We start from the raw sequence: 18,309 nt of genomic DNA on the forward strand, positions 1-18,309 counted from the left end.
GTCTATTCTAATCGTAGATTAATAGCTCATTTCTAAACCGTGAAAATTAAATTTTGATCATTAAGGGGCAGTTATAATGGAAAGTGAAATAATCTTGAATAAAATATGACAAAATATAGCATTAATATTTTTCTAAATATGACCAGAGGACTGAATAAAATGTGGAATTCAATTCTTTTTTATTGCATCGTTTTGACTCAGCGGAAAATATGATTCATTCTATCATTTATACTATTTTTTCCATCTAGGAGTGCATTCCTTTCTTTAAGAGCTTGGACCTCGGTTGCCTGGTGGTAAAGTGCCTGCTTCGAGGCCCGATTCTATTGAAGAATCGTCATATAAGCAGGTCTGTCGCACGTTAAATTGGTAGTGGACAAACGTTCTCCGGCTGGTGTGATGCGTAAACTTGGAGAATGGAGTGCAAGCTCAGATGTCCTCTATGTCACCTGACAGTGCTTCAGAATTACGATGTTTAGCTCTGAATAGTCCTAGTGACATTAAAATGGGACGTTAATATAACGGAGCATTACCTAAGAACTTAAAAAAATGGCATTTGGGACACGAATACGGTGTATAAAACTCAATATGTATATCTATATTGCCTTTGAAAGATAAGAGGTATATCTATGAAACTATTCCTCACTATCGAGTAAAAACAAAGAAGAACTTAACACCGCCAATACAAACCCTCAGGATACCGTTGAATGGTATTAAGCGTGTCCTATAAACGTACACACATATATAATTGAATGAGTCCATTGATTCTAAATTAGACTGGAATGCTAACTAAATATATGGTGGAGTTAAATCTTCTGTAAGGAGTCCCCAAGTAATGTAATTATTCCTAAGACACTTAGGGATATCTTTTCGGAAAGGTTAAGGTAGATTTATGTATTTCAGCATATTTATATTGTGACAACTAAAAATGTAGCAAATGAATTTGTTAAAATAGTAATCAATGTTGGATAAAAATAATATAATGAAAGACAAAGATAGACCAATTATTGTGCTCATCTTTCAAGAAAAGAAAGATGACAAGAATGAAGTGTGCTGTATAATCAAATGATTTTTTTTTAATTTGTAAATTTGTAAAAGTATATAAGTAATATTCCATTAATAAAATTGTGTAAATAAACTGTATGCTATTTATATAATATTTTAATTTCTTGTTTGCCAGGCGTTTTTATATCAGAAAAGAAAACTACCTTCGCTTTGCCTAGGTGTCAGTATTCCCACGGGGGGTGACACCTCGAAACGAGGATGAGATGCTTCAGGCATGGTGGCTAGATCTCGCCACTCTGGTGAGCACATGAAACGGTGGAGTTGAAAAGTCTGGCTCCTCCCATCGATGACGGGACATACTGCCTTAGGGAAGGGTTGTACCGTAGCCGGTGATGGCCCTTAGGACTAAACCACAGCTCCCGCCAGTGTTGCAGTTGCCTGGTCCGGTCATTCAGTATATATTATCCGTGTGCCTTCGGGCGAGTCGGATAGTCAGTGATATGACTTGCTAGATGTTAGAAGTGATTCGATATCTGCCATCGCAGCAAGAAAGGTGAAAAGTGTGGATGTTGTCTTTATCCCCATGATGTATATATCCATATTCATCGTATCATCTATACTCTATGGGAGGAGATATACTCTACTTTACAACACTGCTTTATTTACTATCTTTATAAGAAAAGCGATAACATGCACATTTATACTGAAATGCAGTTGTTTTCCTAATGATCCCGAATGAGACCCACTCATATTCACTGACGCAACACAATTCATCCCATAGGAGGCAGGTCCCCTCATTGGAATGATAGTAACTCGACCGACCAATGATTCACCCACCAGGAAAGAGAGAACCTGTGTATTTATACAGCAGCTTTTCACCATACACTCTTTGTGCTGCCTTGCTAGGATCTAATAAGAAAATGCAAAGAAAATCGAGTCATAAGCTTAGAATAAATTTACTTTGATGTTGAAATATGAATCACTTTCTGTTATTAACTAACTCTGTAATTTGCACTAAATAAAGAAATAATTCTTTGTAAATTACAGAGTTTATTTTGAAAATTTTTTTGTGGCCGTTTTTTGAAAAATACAATGAGATGTGTCAACATAATTTAAACCATAATCTAACTCTCCCTCCCTTTGTAAAATATTAAGTGGCTGTTCTGTCGGAGAATAGGAAATGTAGCAGATTCCCTTTTCCTTGATGTGTACATTAAACTAGGTTTATGGACTTTCCTCTCCTGACGCGATCATAGAATAGAACAGTGCCGTAGAAAATTGGTTAAAGGAACGAGAAGGCAGACATCTGCTAATAGATACAGAGAAGTTATTTCGTCCATTTCGGTTGTCGAAAACTTCTTTAATAGAGGATCCTCTTCCCCATGTTAATCCATTTATAGTTGGACAGTAAGTTTGTTTGGCGCCACGTTTTTGGCATTCCATCTGAAAGCAATGATGCCTTTCTCAAAGTTACTGTCTGAAGGCGAAGATACAACAAACTTGGATTAAAAGCTATGGTGCCAATAAAAAAAAAGAAATGCCAAAAGAAAATAAATAAGTTAAATAAGACTTTTAGGTAACAGTTTTAGTGTTTTGATGTTCGAAATTGTTTTGGTATTACCCGTTAACTTCTTTTATCAAAATTAGCTAAAAGTAAATATTCCATGATTATGATATTAATTCCTAATAATAAATTTGGTTTGACCTTTATTGACAAATTCCATTTATTTTGTGAAAATAAATGCTGCAGCAGATGCTTTTTTTTACGTTTTTTGATGTTATTTCTTAAAATTATTATTTCTGGAAATGGATATACATAAATATATAATGATATTTTAAACTCTTAATTTAATCCAAATTAATTTCCAAAACTTTATTTTAATTTAGCCCATAGTAAAATATTCTCTTATTTCTTGATCTCATTCCACGGATGAAACTGTGTAAAAATTAAGGCGCAATCAGTATTACGTCTCACGAGAAAGTGAACCCCTCGGTGCCCTTGAAAAGGTATCAGAGATCACCGCGTGTATTGAATTGGCGCGTGGCCGGAAATTCAATCTTATATAAGACTAGTGTTCATTTGTCCGTCCCTTCTTTCTTACTTCTGCTTTTGTGCCGCGCTGAGTCTGCTTGTAAATAAATTGCTTTCCCGAGATGGATATTAAAGAGAGAATAAAACGAAATTAAAAATACAACGTCTCGTCTATGTCTTCAAACCTGCCTCCAACTTCAACCAAAATAATGTTACATATTATTTAGTCGATAGGATTCGAAATCCATTTCATATATATATTAGGAATATGTAAATAATTAAAAATTTAGACTTAAATTATTTCAGTTTTTTTATTTGAATTTCTTAATTAATGAAAGTTTTAGAGGGACGAGATTCTTTATGACTTCATTATAAGGTAGATGAAAATAATCGATGATTTTCGGAAACAGTAATTTAATTATTTTCGAAGTTGCACATTTCAAAGACAAAATAGACAGGAAAAAACACGACACTCATTTACTAATAATGACCCTCCCCCAAGAAAAATCATGGCATGTTAATGAGCTAACGCCATCTGTTATATCAAAAGGAAAGGTAGTAGAGTTATGTAACCTCTAAAACGCCTAATTCATATTTGTAAGTTAATATTAAAGAAGTCATTTCAAATGCTAAGAAGTTATAGGGCTATCAGACTTGATAAATGATGATTAAGGAAAGGAATCGCCAAAAAAGTGTAAACAAAATAGTTTTATTTAATAAAATTAGGTTCTAGTGCATATCTATGGCGCACGGGCTTACTTTCATATTTTCAGATTACACCACGATCGGCAAGTTCCATTATACATAAGAGGCCAAAATTTCGTTAAAATGGCTGCCTTCCCGAATTTATTTGGTGATTTTTCAGATTATGCAAATATCGCCAACCTCCATTATACATAAAATACCAAATTTTCGCCAAGATGGCTGTATTTTTGAGTGTGTTTGGTGATTTTCGAAATACGCCAATGAAATGAGTTTACTTGCTGATTTATCATGGAGACTATAAATATACATAACTATCAAAAATTATAATAATTATAGAAATATGCAGAAAGTATAAATACTACAACGTATTTATACTTTCAAACTTGTCATTGTACAAATAAATGCATTATTAGATCCTTGAAAGAGTGACATTTTAAGTATATTTAGCCACAAATGTGTCTTTAATTGTATCTATATATAATCTTAAAACATATGACATATTTCATTTTCATCCTTTTACTTCTAATCTTTAAAGTTCGAGAATATACTACTCACATGGTATTTTAATTATCAGATTTTTTGCATTAAGATTTTAGACAAAAATAAGGATTTGAGAATATTAGCATTTGCAGAATTTAATATAGCAACAAAATGTGAATTATAAAAATATAAAAATCATTATAACTTCCCAAAGAATGAATGCAGAAACAACATTCATACGATTTTATAGGAAGCACTATTTAGAGAATAAAATTTTTAAATATTTTTGTTTCCAATTTTTAGCTAAAAAATTGATATTTTGATGTAGTGATCTATCTTAATTATTAATTGTTATTTACAAAGTTGTTGTTTTAGATATTTTTCTTATATTGTATTCTATATTATTCTATAAAAATTTTGTTTCTTCTATATATGGATTAAACCAACAATCAAATTTTTACCTCTCTTTTATTTCATGTCTTCGACAAATACTATCGAATGCCGTTACAAGATCCAATCAGATATTTCTATTGAAAGAAATCAAATTTCAAATCTAGTGAATGGAATCTATTTCTCCTTCATTCTTTCATCTTTGAAGGAGAGACAATAGAGACCAGTCACTCGCAGCGAGGCAAGTTTAAAATCAATTCTTTGTACCTCTTTTCACTGCTTACTGAGCCTAATAAAGACTTGAACTCCTCCAATAACAGCAATTGGGAATCAGGCGAAGAAATCCATTTAGATGATCCTTGCCAATGGCAAATAAAATAAATTGGATCCTAAATGTAACTCGAGGTATGTGTAGATGCATTGAACAGATCCATTATTGAGGATATCCATTTCAGGTTAGGAAAGGTCTCGACCGGTTCATTTCTACAGAAGTTACTAGATCTGAGGCTGCTGCAATAATGAAACTTCAGAAAAATGCTACATTTTCTTAATTTCTAAAAAATGGCATGCATTCTAGAAACAAAATATTCATCATACTTTATAACCGTTTTAAAGAATACCGAATGAAATTCCACATTCATTTTTAACAGATGCCTTTATAATATGGGGTCGTTATAAATTTTGGAAATGATTGTTAGAAATATCAACTATTCAAAGAAGTAGCAAACATCATTGACAATTCTTTATAATATCTAATAGATTTCTAGCCTTTTACCAACAGATTGAAGATTCTTTGAACTTTTGTTGAACGTTGTTTCCTTATGCAAAAATTTGGATAGTCAATGAGCGTAATAGCCATTCACAATAATCCCTATTTATACGGCTTAGTTCTGGGGTAACGAGAAGACTGGCTGTAATTTAAAAAATATATAGCTGAGACAAACATTATGTAAAGGAAAATCAAATCAATATCATGTTAATATAGATGACATTAGGTATTCGGTTTTAAAGTAAATGACTATGTTTCTAATAAATTAGTAAATAATTTTAAAATTATTAAATAATTTTTTAAACTCTTTGTAACATTTACAATTATATAAATTATAAAATGTATTTATATATGTTTTAAATTTTTGTACAAAATAAATTTAAAAAATACCTATATATCAATTAAAAGATAAAAATGCTTTATATTGCAAGAAATGCTTATTTCAACTAAAAAAAATCGTTAAAGTACATTTTTTTTAATTCTAAATGTTTTTTTAATGATTTATTCAAAGTCATACAAGTAACGTAAAAAATATATATTACGCAGTTCTGGAACTAAGAAATAATTTATAATTTTGTCTGTTTTTTGAAATATGGGTTCAAGTGATACACAACATGAATTTTTCATTTCTTTTCCGCATTAACACGCATTGAAAGGCTTATTTTATAGTTTAGAGACAACAATACATATTGGAAAATTATATCAAATTTTAATAATAGGTATGGAGTGGATGTTAATTTCGAAGATTTTCCGTAATAAGATTTTAACAATCGAATTCTTACATAATTTAGAATTTGAGATATTCGTCTTTAAAAAAATCATTAAATTTTGAATAATACAAATATAAAAATCGATGCAATTTTCCAAAGAATGAAAGCAGAAATCAAAATCAAATAGTTTTAATAAGAAAACTTTTCAGGTAGTAAGATTCAATAAAAAAAATACTGATATTTTTACCAGAAATTGATTTTTTTAACTTAGACATCTATCTGAAGATAATCTAATTCAAAAGTTTCTTTTATCTGAGTTATTTGAAAAAATACTTGTACATTCCATATTTTAATTAAATGTACAAAACACAATAGTGCGCTTCAAAAGTATTAACAATGCAGTTTTAGCCCTTATTCAGGAAACAAAATTTATTTAATGAACAAAATTTTGTTTTCATTTACTTATAACTAAAATAATAGATTAGAACGTTTCCACAAAATATAAATTTCTTTCCTTTAAGAACTTCGATTTTATCTTTGACTTTTTTACAGAGAATATAGTTCTATAAAAATGGGACCTATTTACTTAAATAAGTTATATATCTGAAGAATACCATATGTAAATAAAAACTTCTGTGAATATTTGGACTGCTTTTCATTTAAAAAATGTATGACTAAATGCACAAAGATGGTAAAAACAAGGATTTCCCTCTTTTTTTTCCATAGCCGAGACAATGATTCTCATTAATATTAAGGAAATATGGTATTCTTTCTTTTTCTTTTCCTATTTTTTTCTTTTTAAATAAGTAACATTTAAGACGCATAAATGAAATGATATTTTTTTAAAGACTTCATAAAGAAAATATCTTTTCTTCATGTTACAGCTTATCCTAATACTACTTAAGTGATGTTTTTGAAATTATCCATTTTTTTTATCTTAATAAAATATATTTGCATATGTAAAATGTTGATACAATGTTGTTTTCAATAGATTTCGTAACTGTTTTTTATTACTTTGATTTAAGAGTATTCAAATACTGTGGAATGCCCCCATCTGACATTGCCTGGTGCAATACAAATATGCTTGAAATCAAAATTACATTTTTTTCTTACTTGTTGAATAGAAAAGAAGATATTGTAATCAACAAAAAATTTCGAATTCGAGATTTAGATAAAACTTAATGTTTAAGACATCCTTAATACCGAAAAGCACATTTTTGAATTTCGTCTGTCAGATTGTAAACACGATGACCCCAAAAATATCTTTAAACTAGATTAATGAACTTTGGGATTTGGTCTCTAAACCAAATTTATAGCAAATTTAGAACGAAAGTCATTAAGAGAAAATCTATCCATCCCGTAGCCTAAGTACAAATAAATACGATACCTGAAAAATATAACCAGCTAGATCAATAAAATTAGCCGACTACCGATCTGTACATTGCTCATGAATATAAAGGTAATAATTCAAAAATACAATTAATATGATAAATGATATTCTGTATGTAGTTTTATAACCTACAGTTAAATCCCCAATTTTATCACCTACAGTAGATTACCAATTTCATCACCTACAGTTGGATCACCAATTTTATCACCTACAGTTAAATCACCAATTTTTTCACCTACAGTTAGATCACCAATTTTATCACCTACAGTTAAATCACTAATTTTATCACCTACATATTTCGAATCTACTCTTTTAAAATCTTGACTGATATGCATACTATTTTACCATTAAAAGCGTTTCAAAATTTTGAATCAAATCTTTCAAAATCTTGCCCGTCTGTCAGTCGGCAGTATTTCATTCATGAAAACACAATAATTCAAAAAGCATTGTCTTAAATACATGAAAATTGATATGCGATCTTGCTATTAAACTTTCTCACAATGACTTAAATAAATAAGCAATACGATCTTAAATAAATGAAATTTGATATGTGATGTTGCTACTCAAATTTTTTATTCTAAATTTGGTTTCATTCGACCTATAAAATAAGGAGTTCAAAATAATATTCGGTTTTCTCTACTATGCAACGACGCACAAAATACTCATGTGCGGATTCAAAAAATAAAAGTTGGATTTTACTTAGGGTTTAAGTTTTGTTTACAATTTCGAAACGTTTTATAGAGGATTAAGGGATAACATCTTTATTAGGAAGAAAATAAAGTTTAGAAAGTTCCATGCTGGTTAGAAAAAATAAATATTTTACATTGATTTAATTTTACATTACGTGTTGCAATAATACAAGCACGTTTCAAATCAATGTGGTGAAAATTTTAATTTTTTATTCGTTGAATAAAACTTCCGAATACTTAGTATGATAGAAGTTCAAATCAATTCCACAAATCCCTTTCCCTTATTTACTACAACCCTAGGCTAATTAAATCTTATACGCTTTTAGAAACAGCAGCTGAGAAATATTTCGGAAGAACCCATTTACCTGATCCATGACGACAAAAGAAAGAAAAGGAAAAAGAAAAAAAAAAGAAAAAGAAAACGCATTTGTATTTTATTGCTGCTCGAGGCTTTTGTATGTCTTTCTTGAAACACCATTAGAAGAGGTTTTACTCATTTCACCGAGTAGAAAAAAGTTTTTAAGTTGATTAATCGTTGCAAAAGATATAAAATACAAAGAGACTTTTTTAGCCTCATATTATACAAATCTACTGGATTTGAATCAGAATAGGGATTCCATTAATAGGGCATTTATTTAATCTTACAATATCATTAAAGAAGTTGTTTCTATTAATGGATGATGAAAGTTTTAAATTATTTGTAACAGTTATTGCTAATTCTCGAATTCCGGAACAAGCCCCGTTTTTGCGCATGCGCCAGAAGGCATTTATTGCATCAAAAAGGGCTGAGGTGGAAAGATGGAAGTGGTTTTATTTAGTAACACAATGAACTCGGATTATTTACGGCATTGGGAGACTTAAGAACCTCTCATCTTTCAGCTACCCAGCCCTGAGGGAAATGCATGCTTCGAAAAGTGCTAATCTTGGGATTCTAAGACGAAATAGCATAAACAAAGGTGGTTGTTAATGTGTTTTTTACAAATGTATCTGCGATACTATATAAAAATGTATTGATATAATTTGCATGAATAGATCACTTATGAGTTTTAGAATCTTTTATCGAACACCTTGTGCAATATTACTATAATGATTTTAAAATGTTTTCAAAAAATGTCGAATCATTCAAGTTTTGGAGCAAAAGTAATTTCACGTTAAACATGCAAAACAATGTTTATGTAGAATTAAAATATCTGAAAAGACAGAAAAAATAGATTTATGTTCTATTTTAATACGCATGGAATAATTTCTTCTCATAATATTTTAATAGATTTTTTTCGCCAGAAAAATCAGAAAATTACTAATGATTCTTTACAGCATTAATAATGAAAATTTTTTTACAGCATTAGTCAGATATAATAAAATTGGAATAAAATTTCTAAACAATATCTCAAAAAATGAGGAATTTCGGTTTCAATGCATGCATATGTCTATTGTATCCTTAAAAAAATTTTCAAAGAAAAAAAATTTATTATTTAATTTAAATAATTATTTTAAGACATTTTAAAAAAGTTTCCAAAGAAAATTCTCAAAGAATTTCTTCAACGTAACATAAATAAGTTCTGATAATAAAAAAATCGCTTGTGCATCTATTCCTTTTAACTCTTTTATACTTGTTTAAATTAATTACTTTTCAGTCATCTTTGCTCGTATTTTAGAGATTGAATTTATGCATAGAGTTATGGCATAGATCACTTCTATGTCGTATTCGAGTTGATGCATCACGTTATTCAAAAATTAAAAAAATGTCACTGTTCTAACAATTGTTATGGGATAGTTTAAATGCATCATTCGTCCGATAATATCTTTTGAAGATACTTTTTGCAAACACTAAATTGTTTAACCAGTTAAATGCGGAATTTATTTTTTAAAGTCAAGCAATGACGTATATACATGACGGATGCAATATAAATGGTTGCGTAGTAAAGTTTGCAAAAAATTAAAAAGCGAATACGATTGCATTTTATTAGTAAAAGATTAGATCATTAGATTATCGTTGGATGTCTGCAATATCCTATATCACCTTGTAGATAATTGTACTACTACTTTTTCTTGTCGTACCGAGTTATGGCAATTAGATTTACTGATAGTGATTGAAAAATACTGCATATAATTTTAAGTAATAAAAGTAAAAACTCCTAATTTCATTTTCAAAACAATTTGTATTTCAACAACTCTCTCATTACTAATCTGGCCATGCAAGTTTTATACAGATGGCTCAATCTCTGTTTCAAACGCAGGATGCAAGATGAAGAGCGAATTATTACCATTCTTCGCTTTACATCCAGTACCTCTAATTTAAAACAAAAACCTAGCTACCAGCATAGGACTTGCAAGGCCAGATTAGTAGTTTATTTATTGCAATTAATTCATTTTTAAATGGATATCTTTTTTCCAAAAGACGATATAAAACACAGAAAATGAGTAATGCTTCAAATACATACATTTAACATTTATTTATACAAGTATTTCACAGAACATACAAGAAATAGATGAATGTTTAACAATTATCGAGACAACAAACATGACATCGAGGATTTTTTTAATACATCGTCTAAATGAAATTACAAACGAAATATACATCAATGCAAATTAATATGCATTTGATGAAAAAATAAAAGTTTTTAAGAAATTATTTACAGTTGCATAAAACATTTAATGTAGAAGAAAATCAAATTCATATTTTCGTATATTTGTCAGAAAAAATACTTTGTTATAAATTATTCAAGGTAACTAACTATACTAAGCGAATATATGTTTGTATATGCAATATAGCCAGCAAGAATCGAATTAATTTATGTGCGTTAATTTTATACTTTGCCAATAACGTTATTAAAGAATATTGAATTTATTATAAATAGTATTGAATCAACCCTTTGGGTACATTAGACGTATCAGAATGCTCCGTATTTCAATTTTTAAAATTCTAATTAGCTTATATCAATATAATGCAGCAATATATATTCCGAATAATAATGAATAAATGGATTCCTACATAAAAGCTACTGCTTTCACATGTTCAAAAATTAAATGCGCTTCAAATATAAAAGTGAATTTAAATAAATGTGTAGTCAAAAGGTTAAAAAATCTTTAGTATCTTGTATATAATTGTTTTTTTTTTCTTAATAGATACTTTATAACAAAATGTAATAACTGCTGTATCTCTGAATCAGAAAAATAATGGAATCATTTCAAGTGAGATCGTAGTTACCTGACAAAACTAACCGCAATGATTTAAGCCGAGTTATGACGTCAAGGTTTTATTTTTTATCCATTATGCGATGCTCAATGGAATTCAAAATTAATTTACAGCTGCGCACTGTTGAAAATCTGTAAGCAAGAATTGGCTTATTAGAAAGCTTAGATACTGAATAAATGAGAAAAAAAAATCGCGGTTACTTTCGCACTTTTATGATACAATCCAAAATAAATTTTTACGATTCATCAAAAATATACACACTCAGGAAATGAATAATGATTTACAAGTAATTTTTATCTTTTAAAAATAATTAAGGTAATTATTGACTTCTTTTATTATAAATCATATATCAGAATAAGATTCAATAAAACAAATTTTGCAACTATGGTATTGAAATGTTGCAGAAGTAAATTTAGCTGTAATTGTTTATGGGTAAATATTAGATAAAACACACATATGATTAATGAATAAAAGGAAAATGGGTAGAGTACACACATTCGATCATTACGTTAGTCAAAATTATCTTCAATTTCTTTAAATTTATTTATTGTATAAGCGTTGTGGTTCAAACACCAGAAAGTTTATTTCAAATCTTAACCCGAAATGTTGATGATGATAACTTAGAACAGAGTTTCCAGTCCATTGCTTTCCATGAATTTTCTGCGAAATAAATTATCTAAATATTTATAGAATTATACATACAACTTTAAAAATGAAACAGGCTTAAAAATGGATAAATATATAAAAAAAAATACGAGTTGATTTTATTTTCAGTAAAATTTCAAATAAAACACATTTTAGGAATGTTTTATTTCAAAGCAAATAAATCAGATGTTAAATACTTACACATTTAGTTTCATTCAAATTTTTTTAATTTGTTTCCTACAGATCTAATTTTTTTAAATAAACAATGCTGTATGACATGTTTATTTGACTCAAATTGTGGCTAAAAATAAAACCTGAAATACTTTCATTTATATCAAACATTCGTTAAAATTTTTAGGTGAATTTTTGTTTCTGAGACATTTTACTATATAGGTAGTGATACTAGATATATAATAAGATAATTGAATTACAATAGTCTGACGAAATGCCATTTTCAATTGGTCACTAAGAGGCTTTTAAAAATTTTAAACTAATTTTTTTTTTGGTGGAAAGTATAATTTATTTCAAACAGGAAGATTAAAACATAGATTAAAAAAAAAACAATTCACGAAAATTTCTTTGTTATTAATAAAATTTTACTTTTATTCTTTCTGCAATTTTGAATACAGCATATGTTTTATTAATTTTGAAATATTTCATTTCATCTAGTCTTCAATAAATTGAATAATACATGTTGCTCTATCCCGATCTTAAGATAGAATAAAATGTTTGCTTAAAAAAAAGAATATTTGATTGCATATTTAAAAAAAATATTATTTATGTTTATCTTATTTTATGTCAATTTTTGCAAATATCTACGAATTTTTTCCCACATATGTAAATGATAATATATTTATTTTTTTACCATATATCTATTTCATTTCGTATCTAATGCTGATCATCCATAAATACTAATGTTGTTTTTATTCAATGTCTTTTTTTGCATTGAAACAATATTTGACATTTTTAAAGCATTACCATAGAAATGTAACAAAATGAATTCACATTGACTGACATTTCTTTTTCTATTCCTAGAAAACACTTATTTAAAATATATAATTATTAAACAAAATTACTGTTTGGTTAAGAAATAAAAATGATTCTCCGTGATTGAATTATTTTGTTCACAATTAGCATTTTGATATAATATTCATTACATGATAATACTAGATAACACGACTAAATATATTCTTATTAAAAAGAAACAAAAAAAAAACAAGTAAGTGATTTGCAGTAAGAGACATTATATACCAAGTTTCCAATACATTACACAATTTTTCTTTTAAATCATTATATAATAACAATATGTACACTTGTAAATACAAAATAATACTTCTATAAATACCTTGAAAAACTGGAAACGATTTTCCATAAATATAGAGAGATATATAATACTCGCCTTTTATTCACTTTTAATAACTCTCCATATTCTGCACAAAGAAGGAAATTAAAAAAAAATGGCAAAATGCCAATCAGTAATACTCATATTTAGAATATTCGTTTATTAGCTTCACGGATTGTACGACATCAATTCCAGTGCGTTTTTGGATGGGTTTATTCTCAAGATGTCATAATTTTCTTATTCAACAATCCGAAAAGTAAATCAATAAAAGCTGGATGGTTTGTTATAATTATAACTCAAGTTTCATTCGGCTAATTGGAATTAATTCAACATCATCGCATGATAAACTTAATTGCGCATCTAATATTTAACCACACGATGCTTTAATTTAGTATTATGATTTCAAGACATCTTTTTGTTACTACAAAGTGCGGAATCTCTTCAAATATTAGTTGTATATCCGATGAGTCACGTTGACTTTTTTGTTCAATCTCAATTATTTTGAAACATCTTATATTTATTTTTTGTGGTCAAAAGACAAGTAGAAAATACAACACATTCTAAAATAACATTCATAAAATAAATTGAATTATTTACAGAAAAAAATCTAAAATTATGGTTGAACCTCTTATCAATTGCTTTTAATAAAATAAAATTATCTTTATACATCTGTTCCACGTTCCGCGCATAAAAACTAACTGAATTTATTTACAATTAAACTAAAACTTGCAATCCATATGAAAATCAAAGCAATTGGTAACACGTTTGGGGCTGTGACTCACGATTGAATCATTTATTTAATCAGATTAATCCTTCTTTGCTATATTTTAATTGTAGTAAGGAAAGATCATCCGATTAAATAGTATGTGTGAATTACATGTGATTCACGTATCAGCCAATGTATCAAAGTCTTGAATGTACTCTAAAATGTGACTTCAACTTTTCTATTCTATAAACAATGAAGTTGAAATTTAACATCCAGTCATTAAGTGAATCTCTGGAATGGCAAAATAGTTCCTTCACTAAAATCCATTGAGTCTCTTTGAGAATGTTTTATTGTTTTGGAATCAAAACAATGATTCAAATTCTAATATCTACTTGAAACGCCCCATTAAATCCTGAAATTTATGAAATAAATAAATATTCACATTTTTTTTCAAACATCGTTTCAGTCTGGTATTTTAAGTGGCTTCGCAGTCACATCGTAAATGACACAACTCGTCCTTGTAACTAAGCCTTGTTTCACATTGAAGAAATGCGGTTTCGCATCTTACAAGAATCGTTTTCAAAAAGATTCGAAATCTATCACGTGTGACAGTTTCAGTTTCATCTTTATAAGAATAACAATCTATTAAATTAGTGTTAAAAAGGATTTGAGCATCAATGATAACACTATGCGAAGTATGTCTTTCTATTTTAAGTTATGTTGACAGGAATGTAGGAAGTAGAACTCTTTTAACTGGGTCATATCTTCACATTTTTACTGAACTTCATAAAGGGCTAATTTTTCACTTATATTTTTTGAACGATGGGTAAAATCTTCAAAGAAAATGTATATGTTCAATAGTTATTATTATAATAAAATAATAATATTTTACTTTATCGGACCAGCCATAAAGCGATCAAGAATTTAGTTTCCGATAGAGTTGAGTTAGACTGGGCACAAGATTTGCTGCAATATTTTTCATTAAAGTAATATTAAGTAGAGCGGTTTCGGATAATGCTTGAAAACAACAAACATTTGTTAAATTTCAGTTCTGATTTGAAAAATATTTTCATTTTTATATCAATGGCTTGTTCTTTTGTCTTATTCACTGCTTTCCAAAAGAACGGACAAGAAATCGATACATTCTGAAACCGGACTTCTTCTAGTGTACAGCCGACCACTCTAACATCACTGAACGTAGCAGTATCGACAGGATTTGTTGTGGCCGACTGCTATCTTTTGCGTTGTCCATCCATAACATTGAACTCCTGAAGCCGGACTGACCTTGTCAGGGACAAAGCAGAATGTGCATTATCAGATAATGGACGGGCTTCAGAAAATTCTCTATTAGCACAAAATATTGTACAGGATTTCCATGATGTTACCCGATGTTCTGAATGTCGGGCAATATCAGGAAGATATCGAAACAATGTTGTTCGGCATTTCGTATAAATAGGTCCCAAGTCTTGAAGTAAGTTATTATGTTTATTATTCTATGTGGTAATAATGAAAATATTTGGTCCACTTTTCGAAATCAGATTGCCTTTCAACATGTATCCGTTATAAAATCATCAACTTTTAACAGAATTGTATCTTTCACCTCTTCGCCATCATTTCGCCGTTCTGATGATAATTCTTGTGTTGTAGAAATATGCCTAAAAATTTCCTGCTTTATTTTAAGCAGATACTACATTGAGAAGTCAATAATGTAATCTTTTTTTAAGAAAAAGGACATTTTAGAAGAACCAGGAACATTCAACGCATATATTCTATCTTGACACAAACTATCTATGACATACTTTTCTTCGATAACAAATTATAAGGTTCCGTTTGCGAAACATTTTTCAATGCAATACACCTACTGAGCGACTTCCAATAGTCACAACCGAAATTCACCAAGAATATTTTTGTAAGATAGTCGCATAAAAGTAGTTAATGAATGATGAGAGATGTCTCCATCGAGTTTTCTGCCTTGGGCACATTAGTCAAAGTGTTCAGTTCTGTGGGGGGATCCAGTGAATTGTTGCATCCTTTTGTGCTGCGGCGCCATGGTCTGACAGAATATTCGGCGCCACAGTCGGTGGAATGTCTGGACCTGCCCATGGACAGCTCGGAAGTGGTCGTGAAAGACGATGGATGGACGTCCAGGGAATACCGGAGGCGGAAGCGATCGATGGAACGCCGGATCAAGTCAATCACCTGAAAAAGACAAATTGTAAAGCTTTAGCTATATATAAATACCAAAAAAAGGAAATTCAAGATTCTACAAGGTGGTTTAGTTCATATTAAAGGTCAATAAGTGTTGTCATCTATTTTCTGCCTTAGAAGATGGCAAGTTCGGAAAATTAATTCCAAAATGCCTGATGTTTTAATCATGGCAATGGGTGGTCCATTATTTTGAGTTAACTTTATTGCGCGTTAAGTTGATGTAAGTGCTGAATATTTTAATGGGCCATGGCATAGTATCTGTCAGTCAAAGAATGTTACTTACCAGCTTGAAAATTCAAAGTCAGTTTTTGGTGTCTTTTATTATATTTCTTTTCTGAAGAATTTTCGAATAAAAGGGGAGAACAACAATTTTTAAAGAAACTTGTATAGTTCCTTTCACAACAAATTGTCTAAGTGCTCTAAATTTCGAGTGAAAAGAAAGCATCACAATAATGACAGGTCACTGACCTCTAAATTATCATAGTGACTCACGTGCTACCTGTAGCTAAACACCAGCGTTTAAAATCAAGAGTTGCAAATATAGGTATTGCAATGTTTGGAGGCTTAATGAATCAAAACAATAGATTCCTTTGAGTTAATATACATCCAGTACCGTTGATAACATCAAATAAAATCATAATTTCAGCAGAAACTTAAACTTACTTCCTGATCTATTTTGATCATTTTAGCCACTATTGACTGAATAATCTGAAATAGAGATTCCTCCGTGAAAAAATGGATTTTAGGAGTATCATATATAACCATATGTGTACCTCCATAAGATATGAAAAAAATGTACTTTAACCCTTTAAAGGGTCATTTTTTTTCTAGCCATATTAGGTTAAAATATTTTTAGGCGTGAAATTAGAATAAAAAAGGGATTCATTTAGCTTATTAGATAAATTTAATTTGGTTAATTAATAATTAAGTAACAAATCAAGACACGTCATTTTGTGTAAGATAAAGAACTAAAGCATCTAAGTTTCTGTCTTTCTAAAAATAAATTGTCAGAACTTATGCCAACCTACATAATTTCATACAAAGATTGATAAATTTGGTGGGAAGCATACTTCCCACTGTCCTAGAAAGGGTTAGATAACTATAGAATTTAGTTCAAGCAAAATGTTATGACTATTTCTATCGATTTCCTTGTTTTTCGTATTTAAAAAAAAGCATTCAATAGTGATTTAATGTGTCAATAATTTGAGATTTTTATTGTTTGCGAAGTTAATTTAAGATGTTTAACAGCAAAAGTATAAAAAGTTAGCATTCTATTGTCTCTAAGTATTCATTCGTCTTTTTAAGTAAAAATTTAATAAATATCGAGATATCGCATCGACAAAAAATAGAGTTTTCAAATAATTATTTCTTTTTAAAATTATTGTGGCTTAAATAAAACTTTAAAAAGAAATTCTCTAATAAGAATCATTTTCATAAATGCCCTCTGTGAATGTTTCTGAAATATCATCTTAAGGTTACACAAGTTGAATGAATATTTTATACGATTATGGTGTAAAAATGTTTAATGCATAAATGCAGGTTTACATAAAAAAAAGATTCTTTTTTCGGGAATATTTTTATCTTACGTTTATGAAAAAAGTTTAAAAATACATCACAAATAAAATTTAAAAGAATTGTATAACTTAAAATAATGATAAAAGCTAATACTCGAATTCTTCAACGGATTTTTAGAAATGCTATACATATAACAATTTAAAAATCGAAGAATATTCACATATTTTCGAAACTCAAGTAGCTAATGAACTGTCTGATTATAAAGATTGTTGCTATGTTTAAAATTATTATCATATTTTAAAAAGGATTTTTTTGATTCTTCACATATCAAGTACAAGTCTTTACACAAATTTTCATGGTCATTCCAAAAGGGAAAAACTATATTCATATTTTAAAAAATATAAATAGTTGACTTGACATATCGCAGTAACCCAACCTATCGCAATATTCAATCTCTATTCATTTTTGGATGATACAGCCTGAGTAAAAACTTTAAGGCCAGTAAAAATTTTTGAGAAAATGTAAAATGA

General features: G+C 29.1%; 1 protein-coding gene across 3 annotated transcripts in view; it reads right to left on the reverse strand.

The window, feature by feature from the left end:
* Positions 1–13,251: 13,251 nt before the first annotated feature.
* LOC129972865 (calcitonin gene-related peptide type 1 receptor-like) overlaps positions 13,252–18,309 on the reverse strand; it is a 275,995-nt gene continuing 270,937 nt past the window's right edge. For 2 of the 3 annotated variants that reach the window (XM_056087165.1, XM_056087164.1), the window contains exon 14: positions 13,252–16,255. In XM_056087165.1, the coding sequence (XP_055943140.1) occupies positions 15,989–16,255 (267 nt within the window). In that variant the 3' untranslated portion in view covers positions 13,252–15,988. The remainder of the gene's footprint in view (positions 16,256–18,309) is intronic. The other variant, XM_056087166.1, reaches the window with a different exon arrangement.

Source organism: Argiope bruennichi, chromosome 6, assembly GCF_947563725.1.
Source record: "Argiope bruennichi chromosome 6, qqArgBrue1.1, whole genome shotgun sequence".
Taxonomy (NCBI): Eukaryota; Metazoa; Arthropoda; class Arachnida; order Araneae; family Araneidae; genus Argiope; species Argiope bruennichi.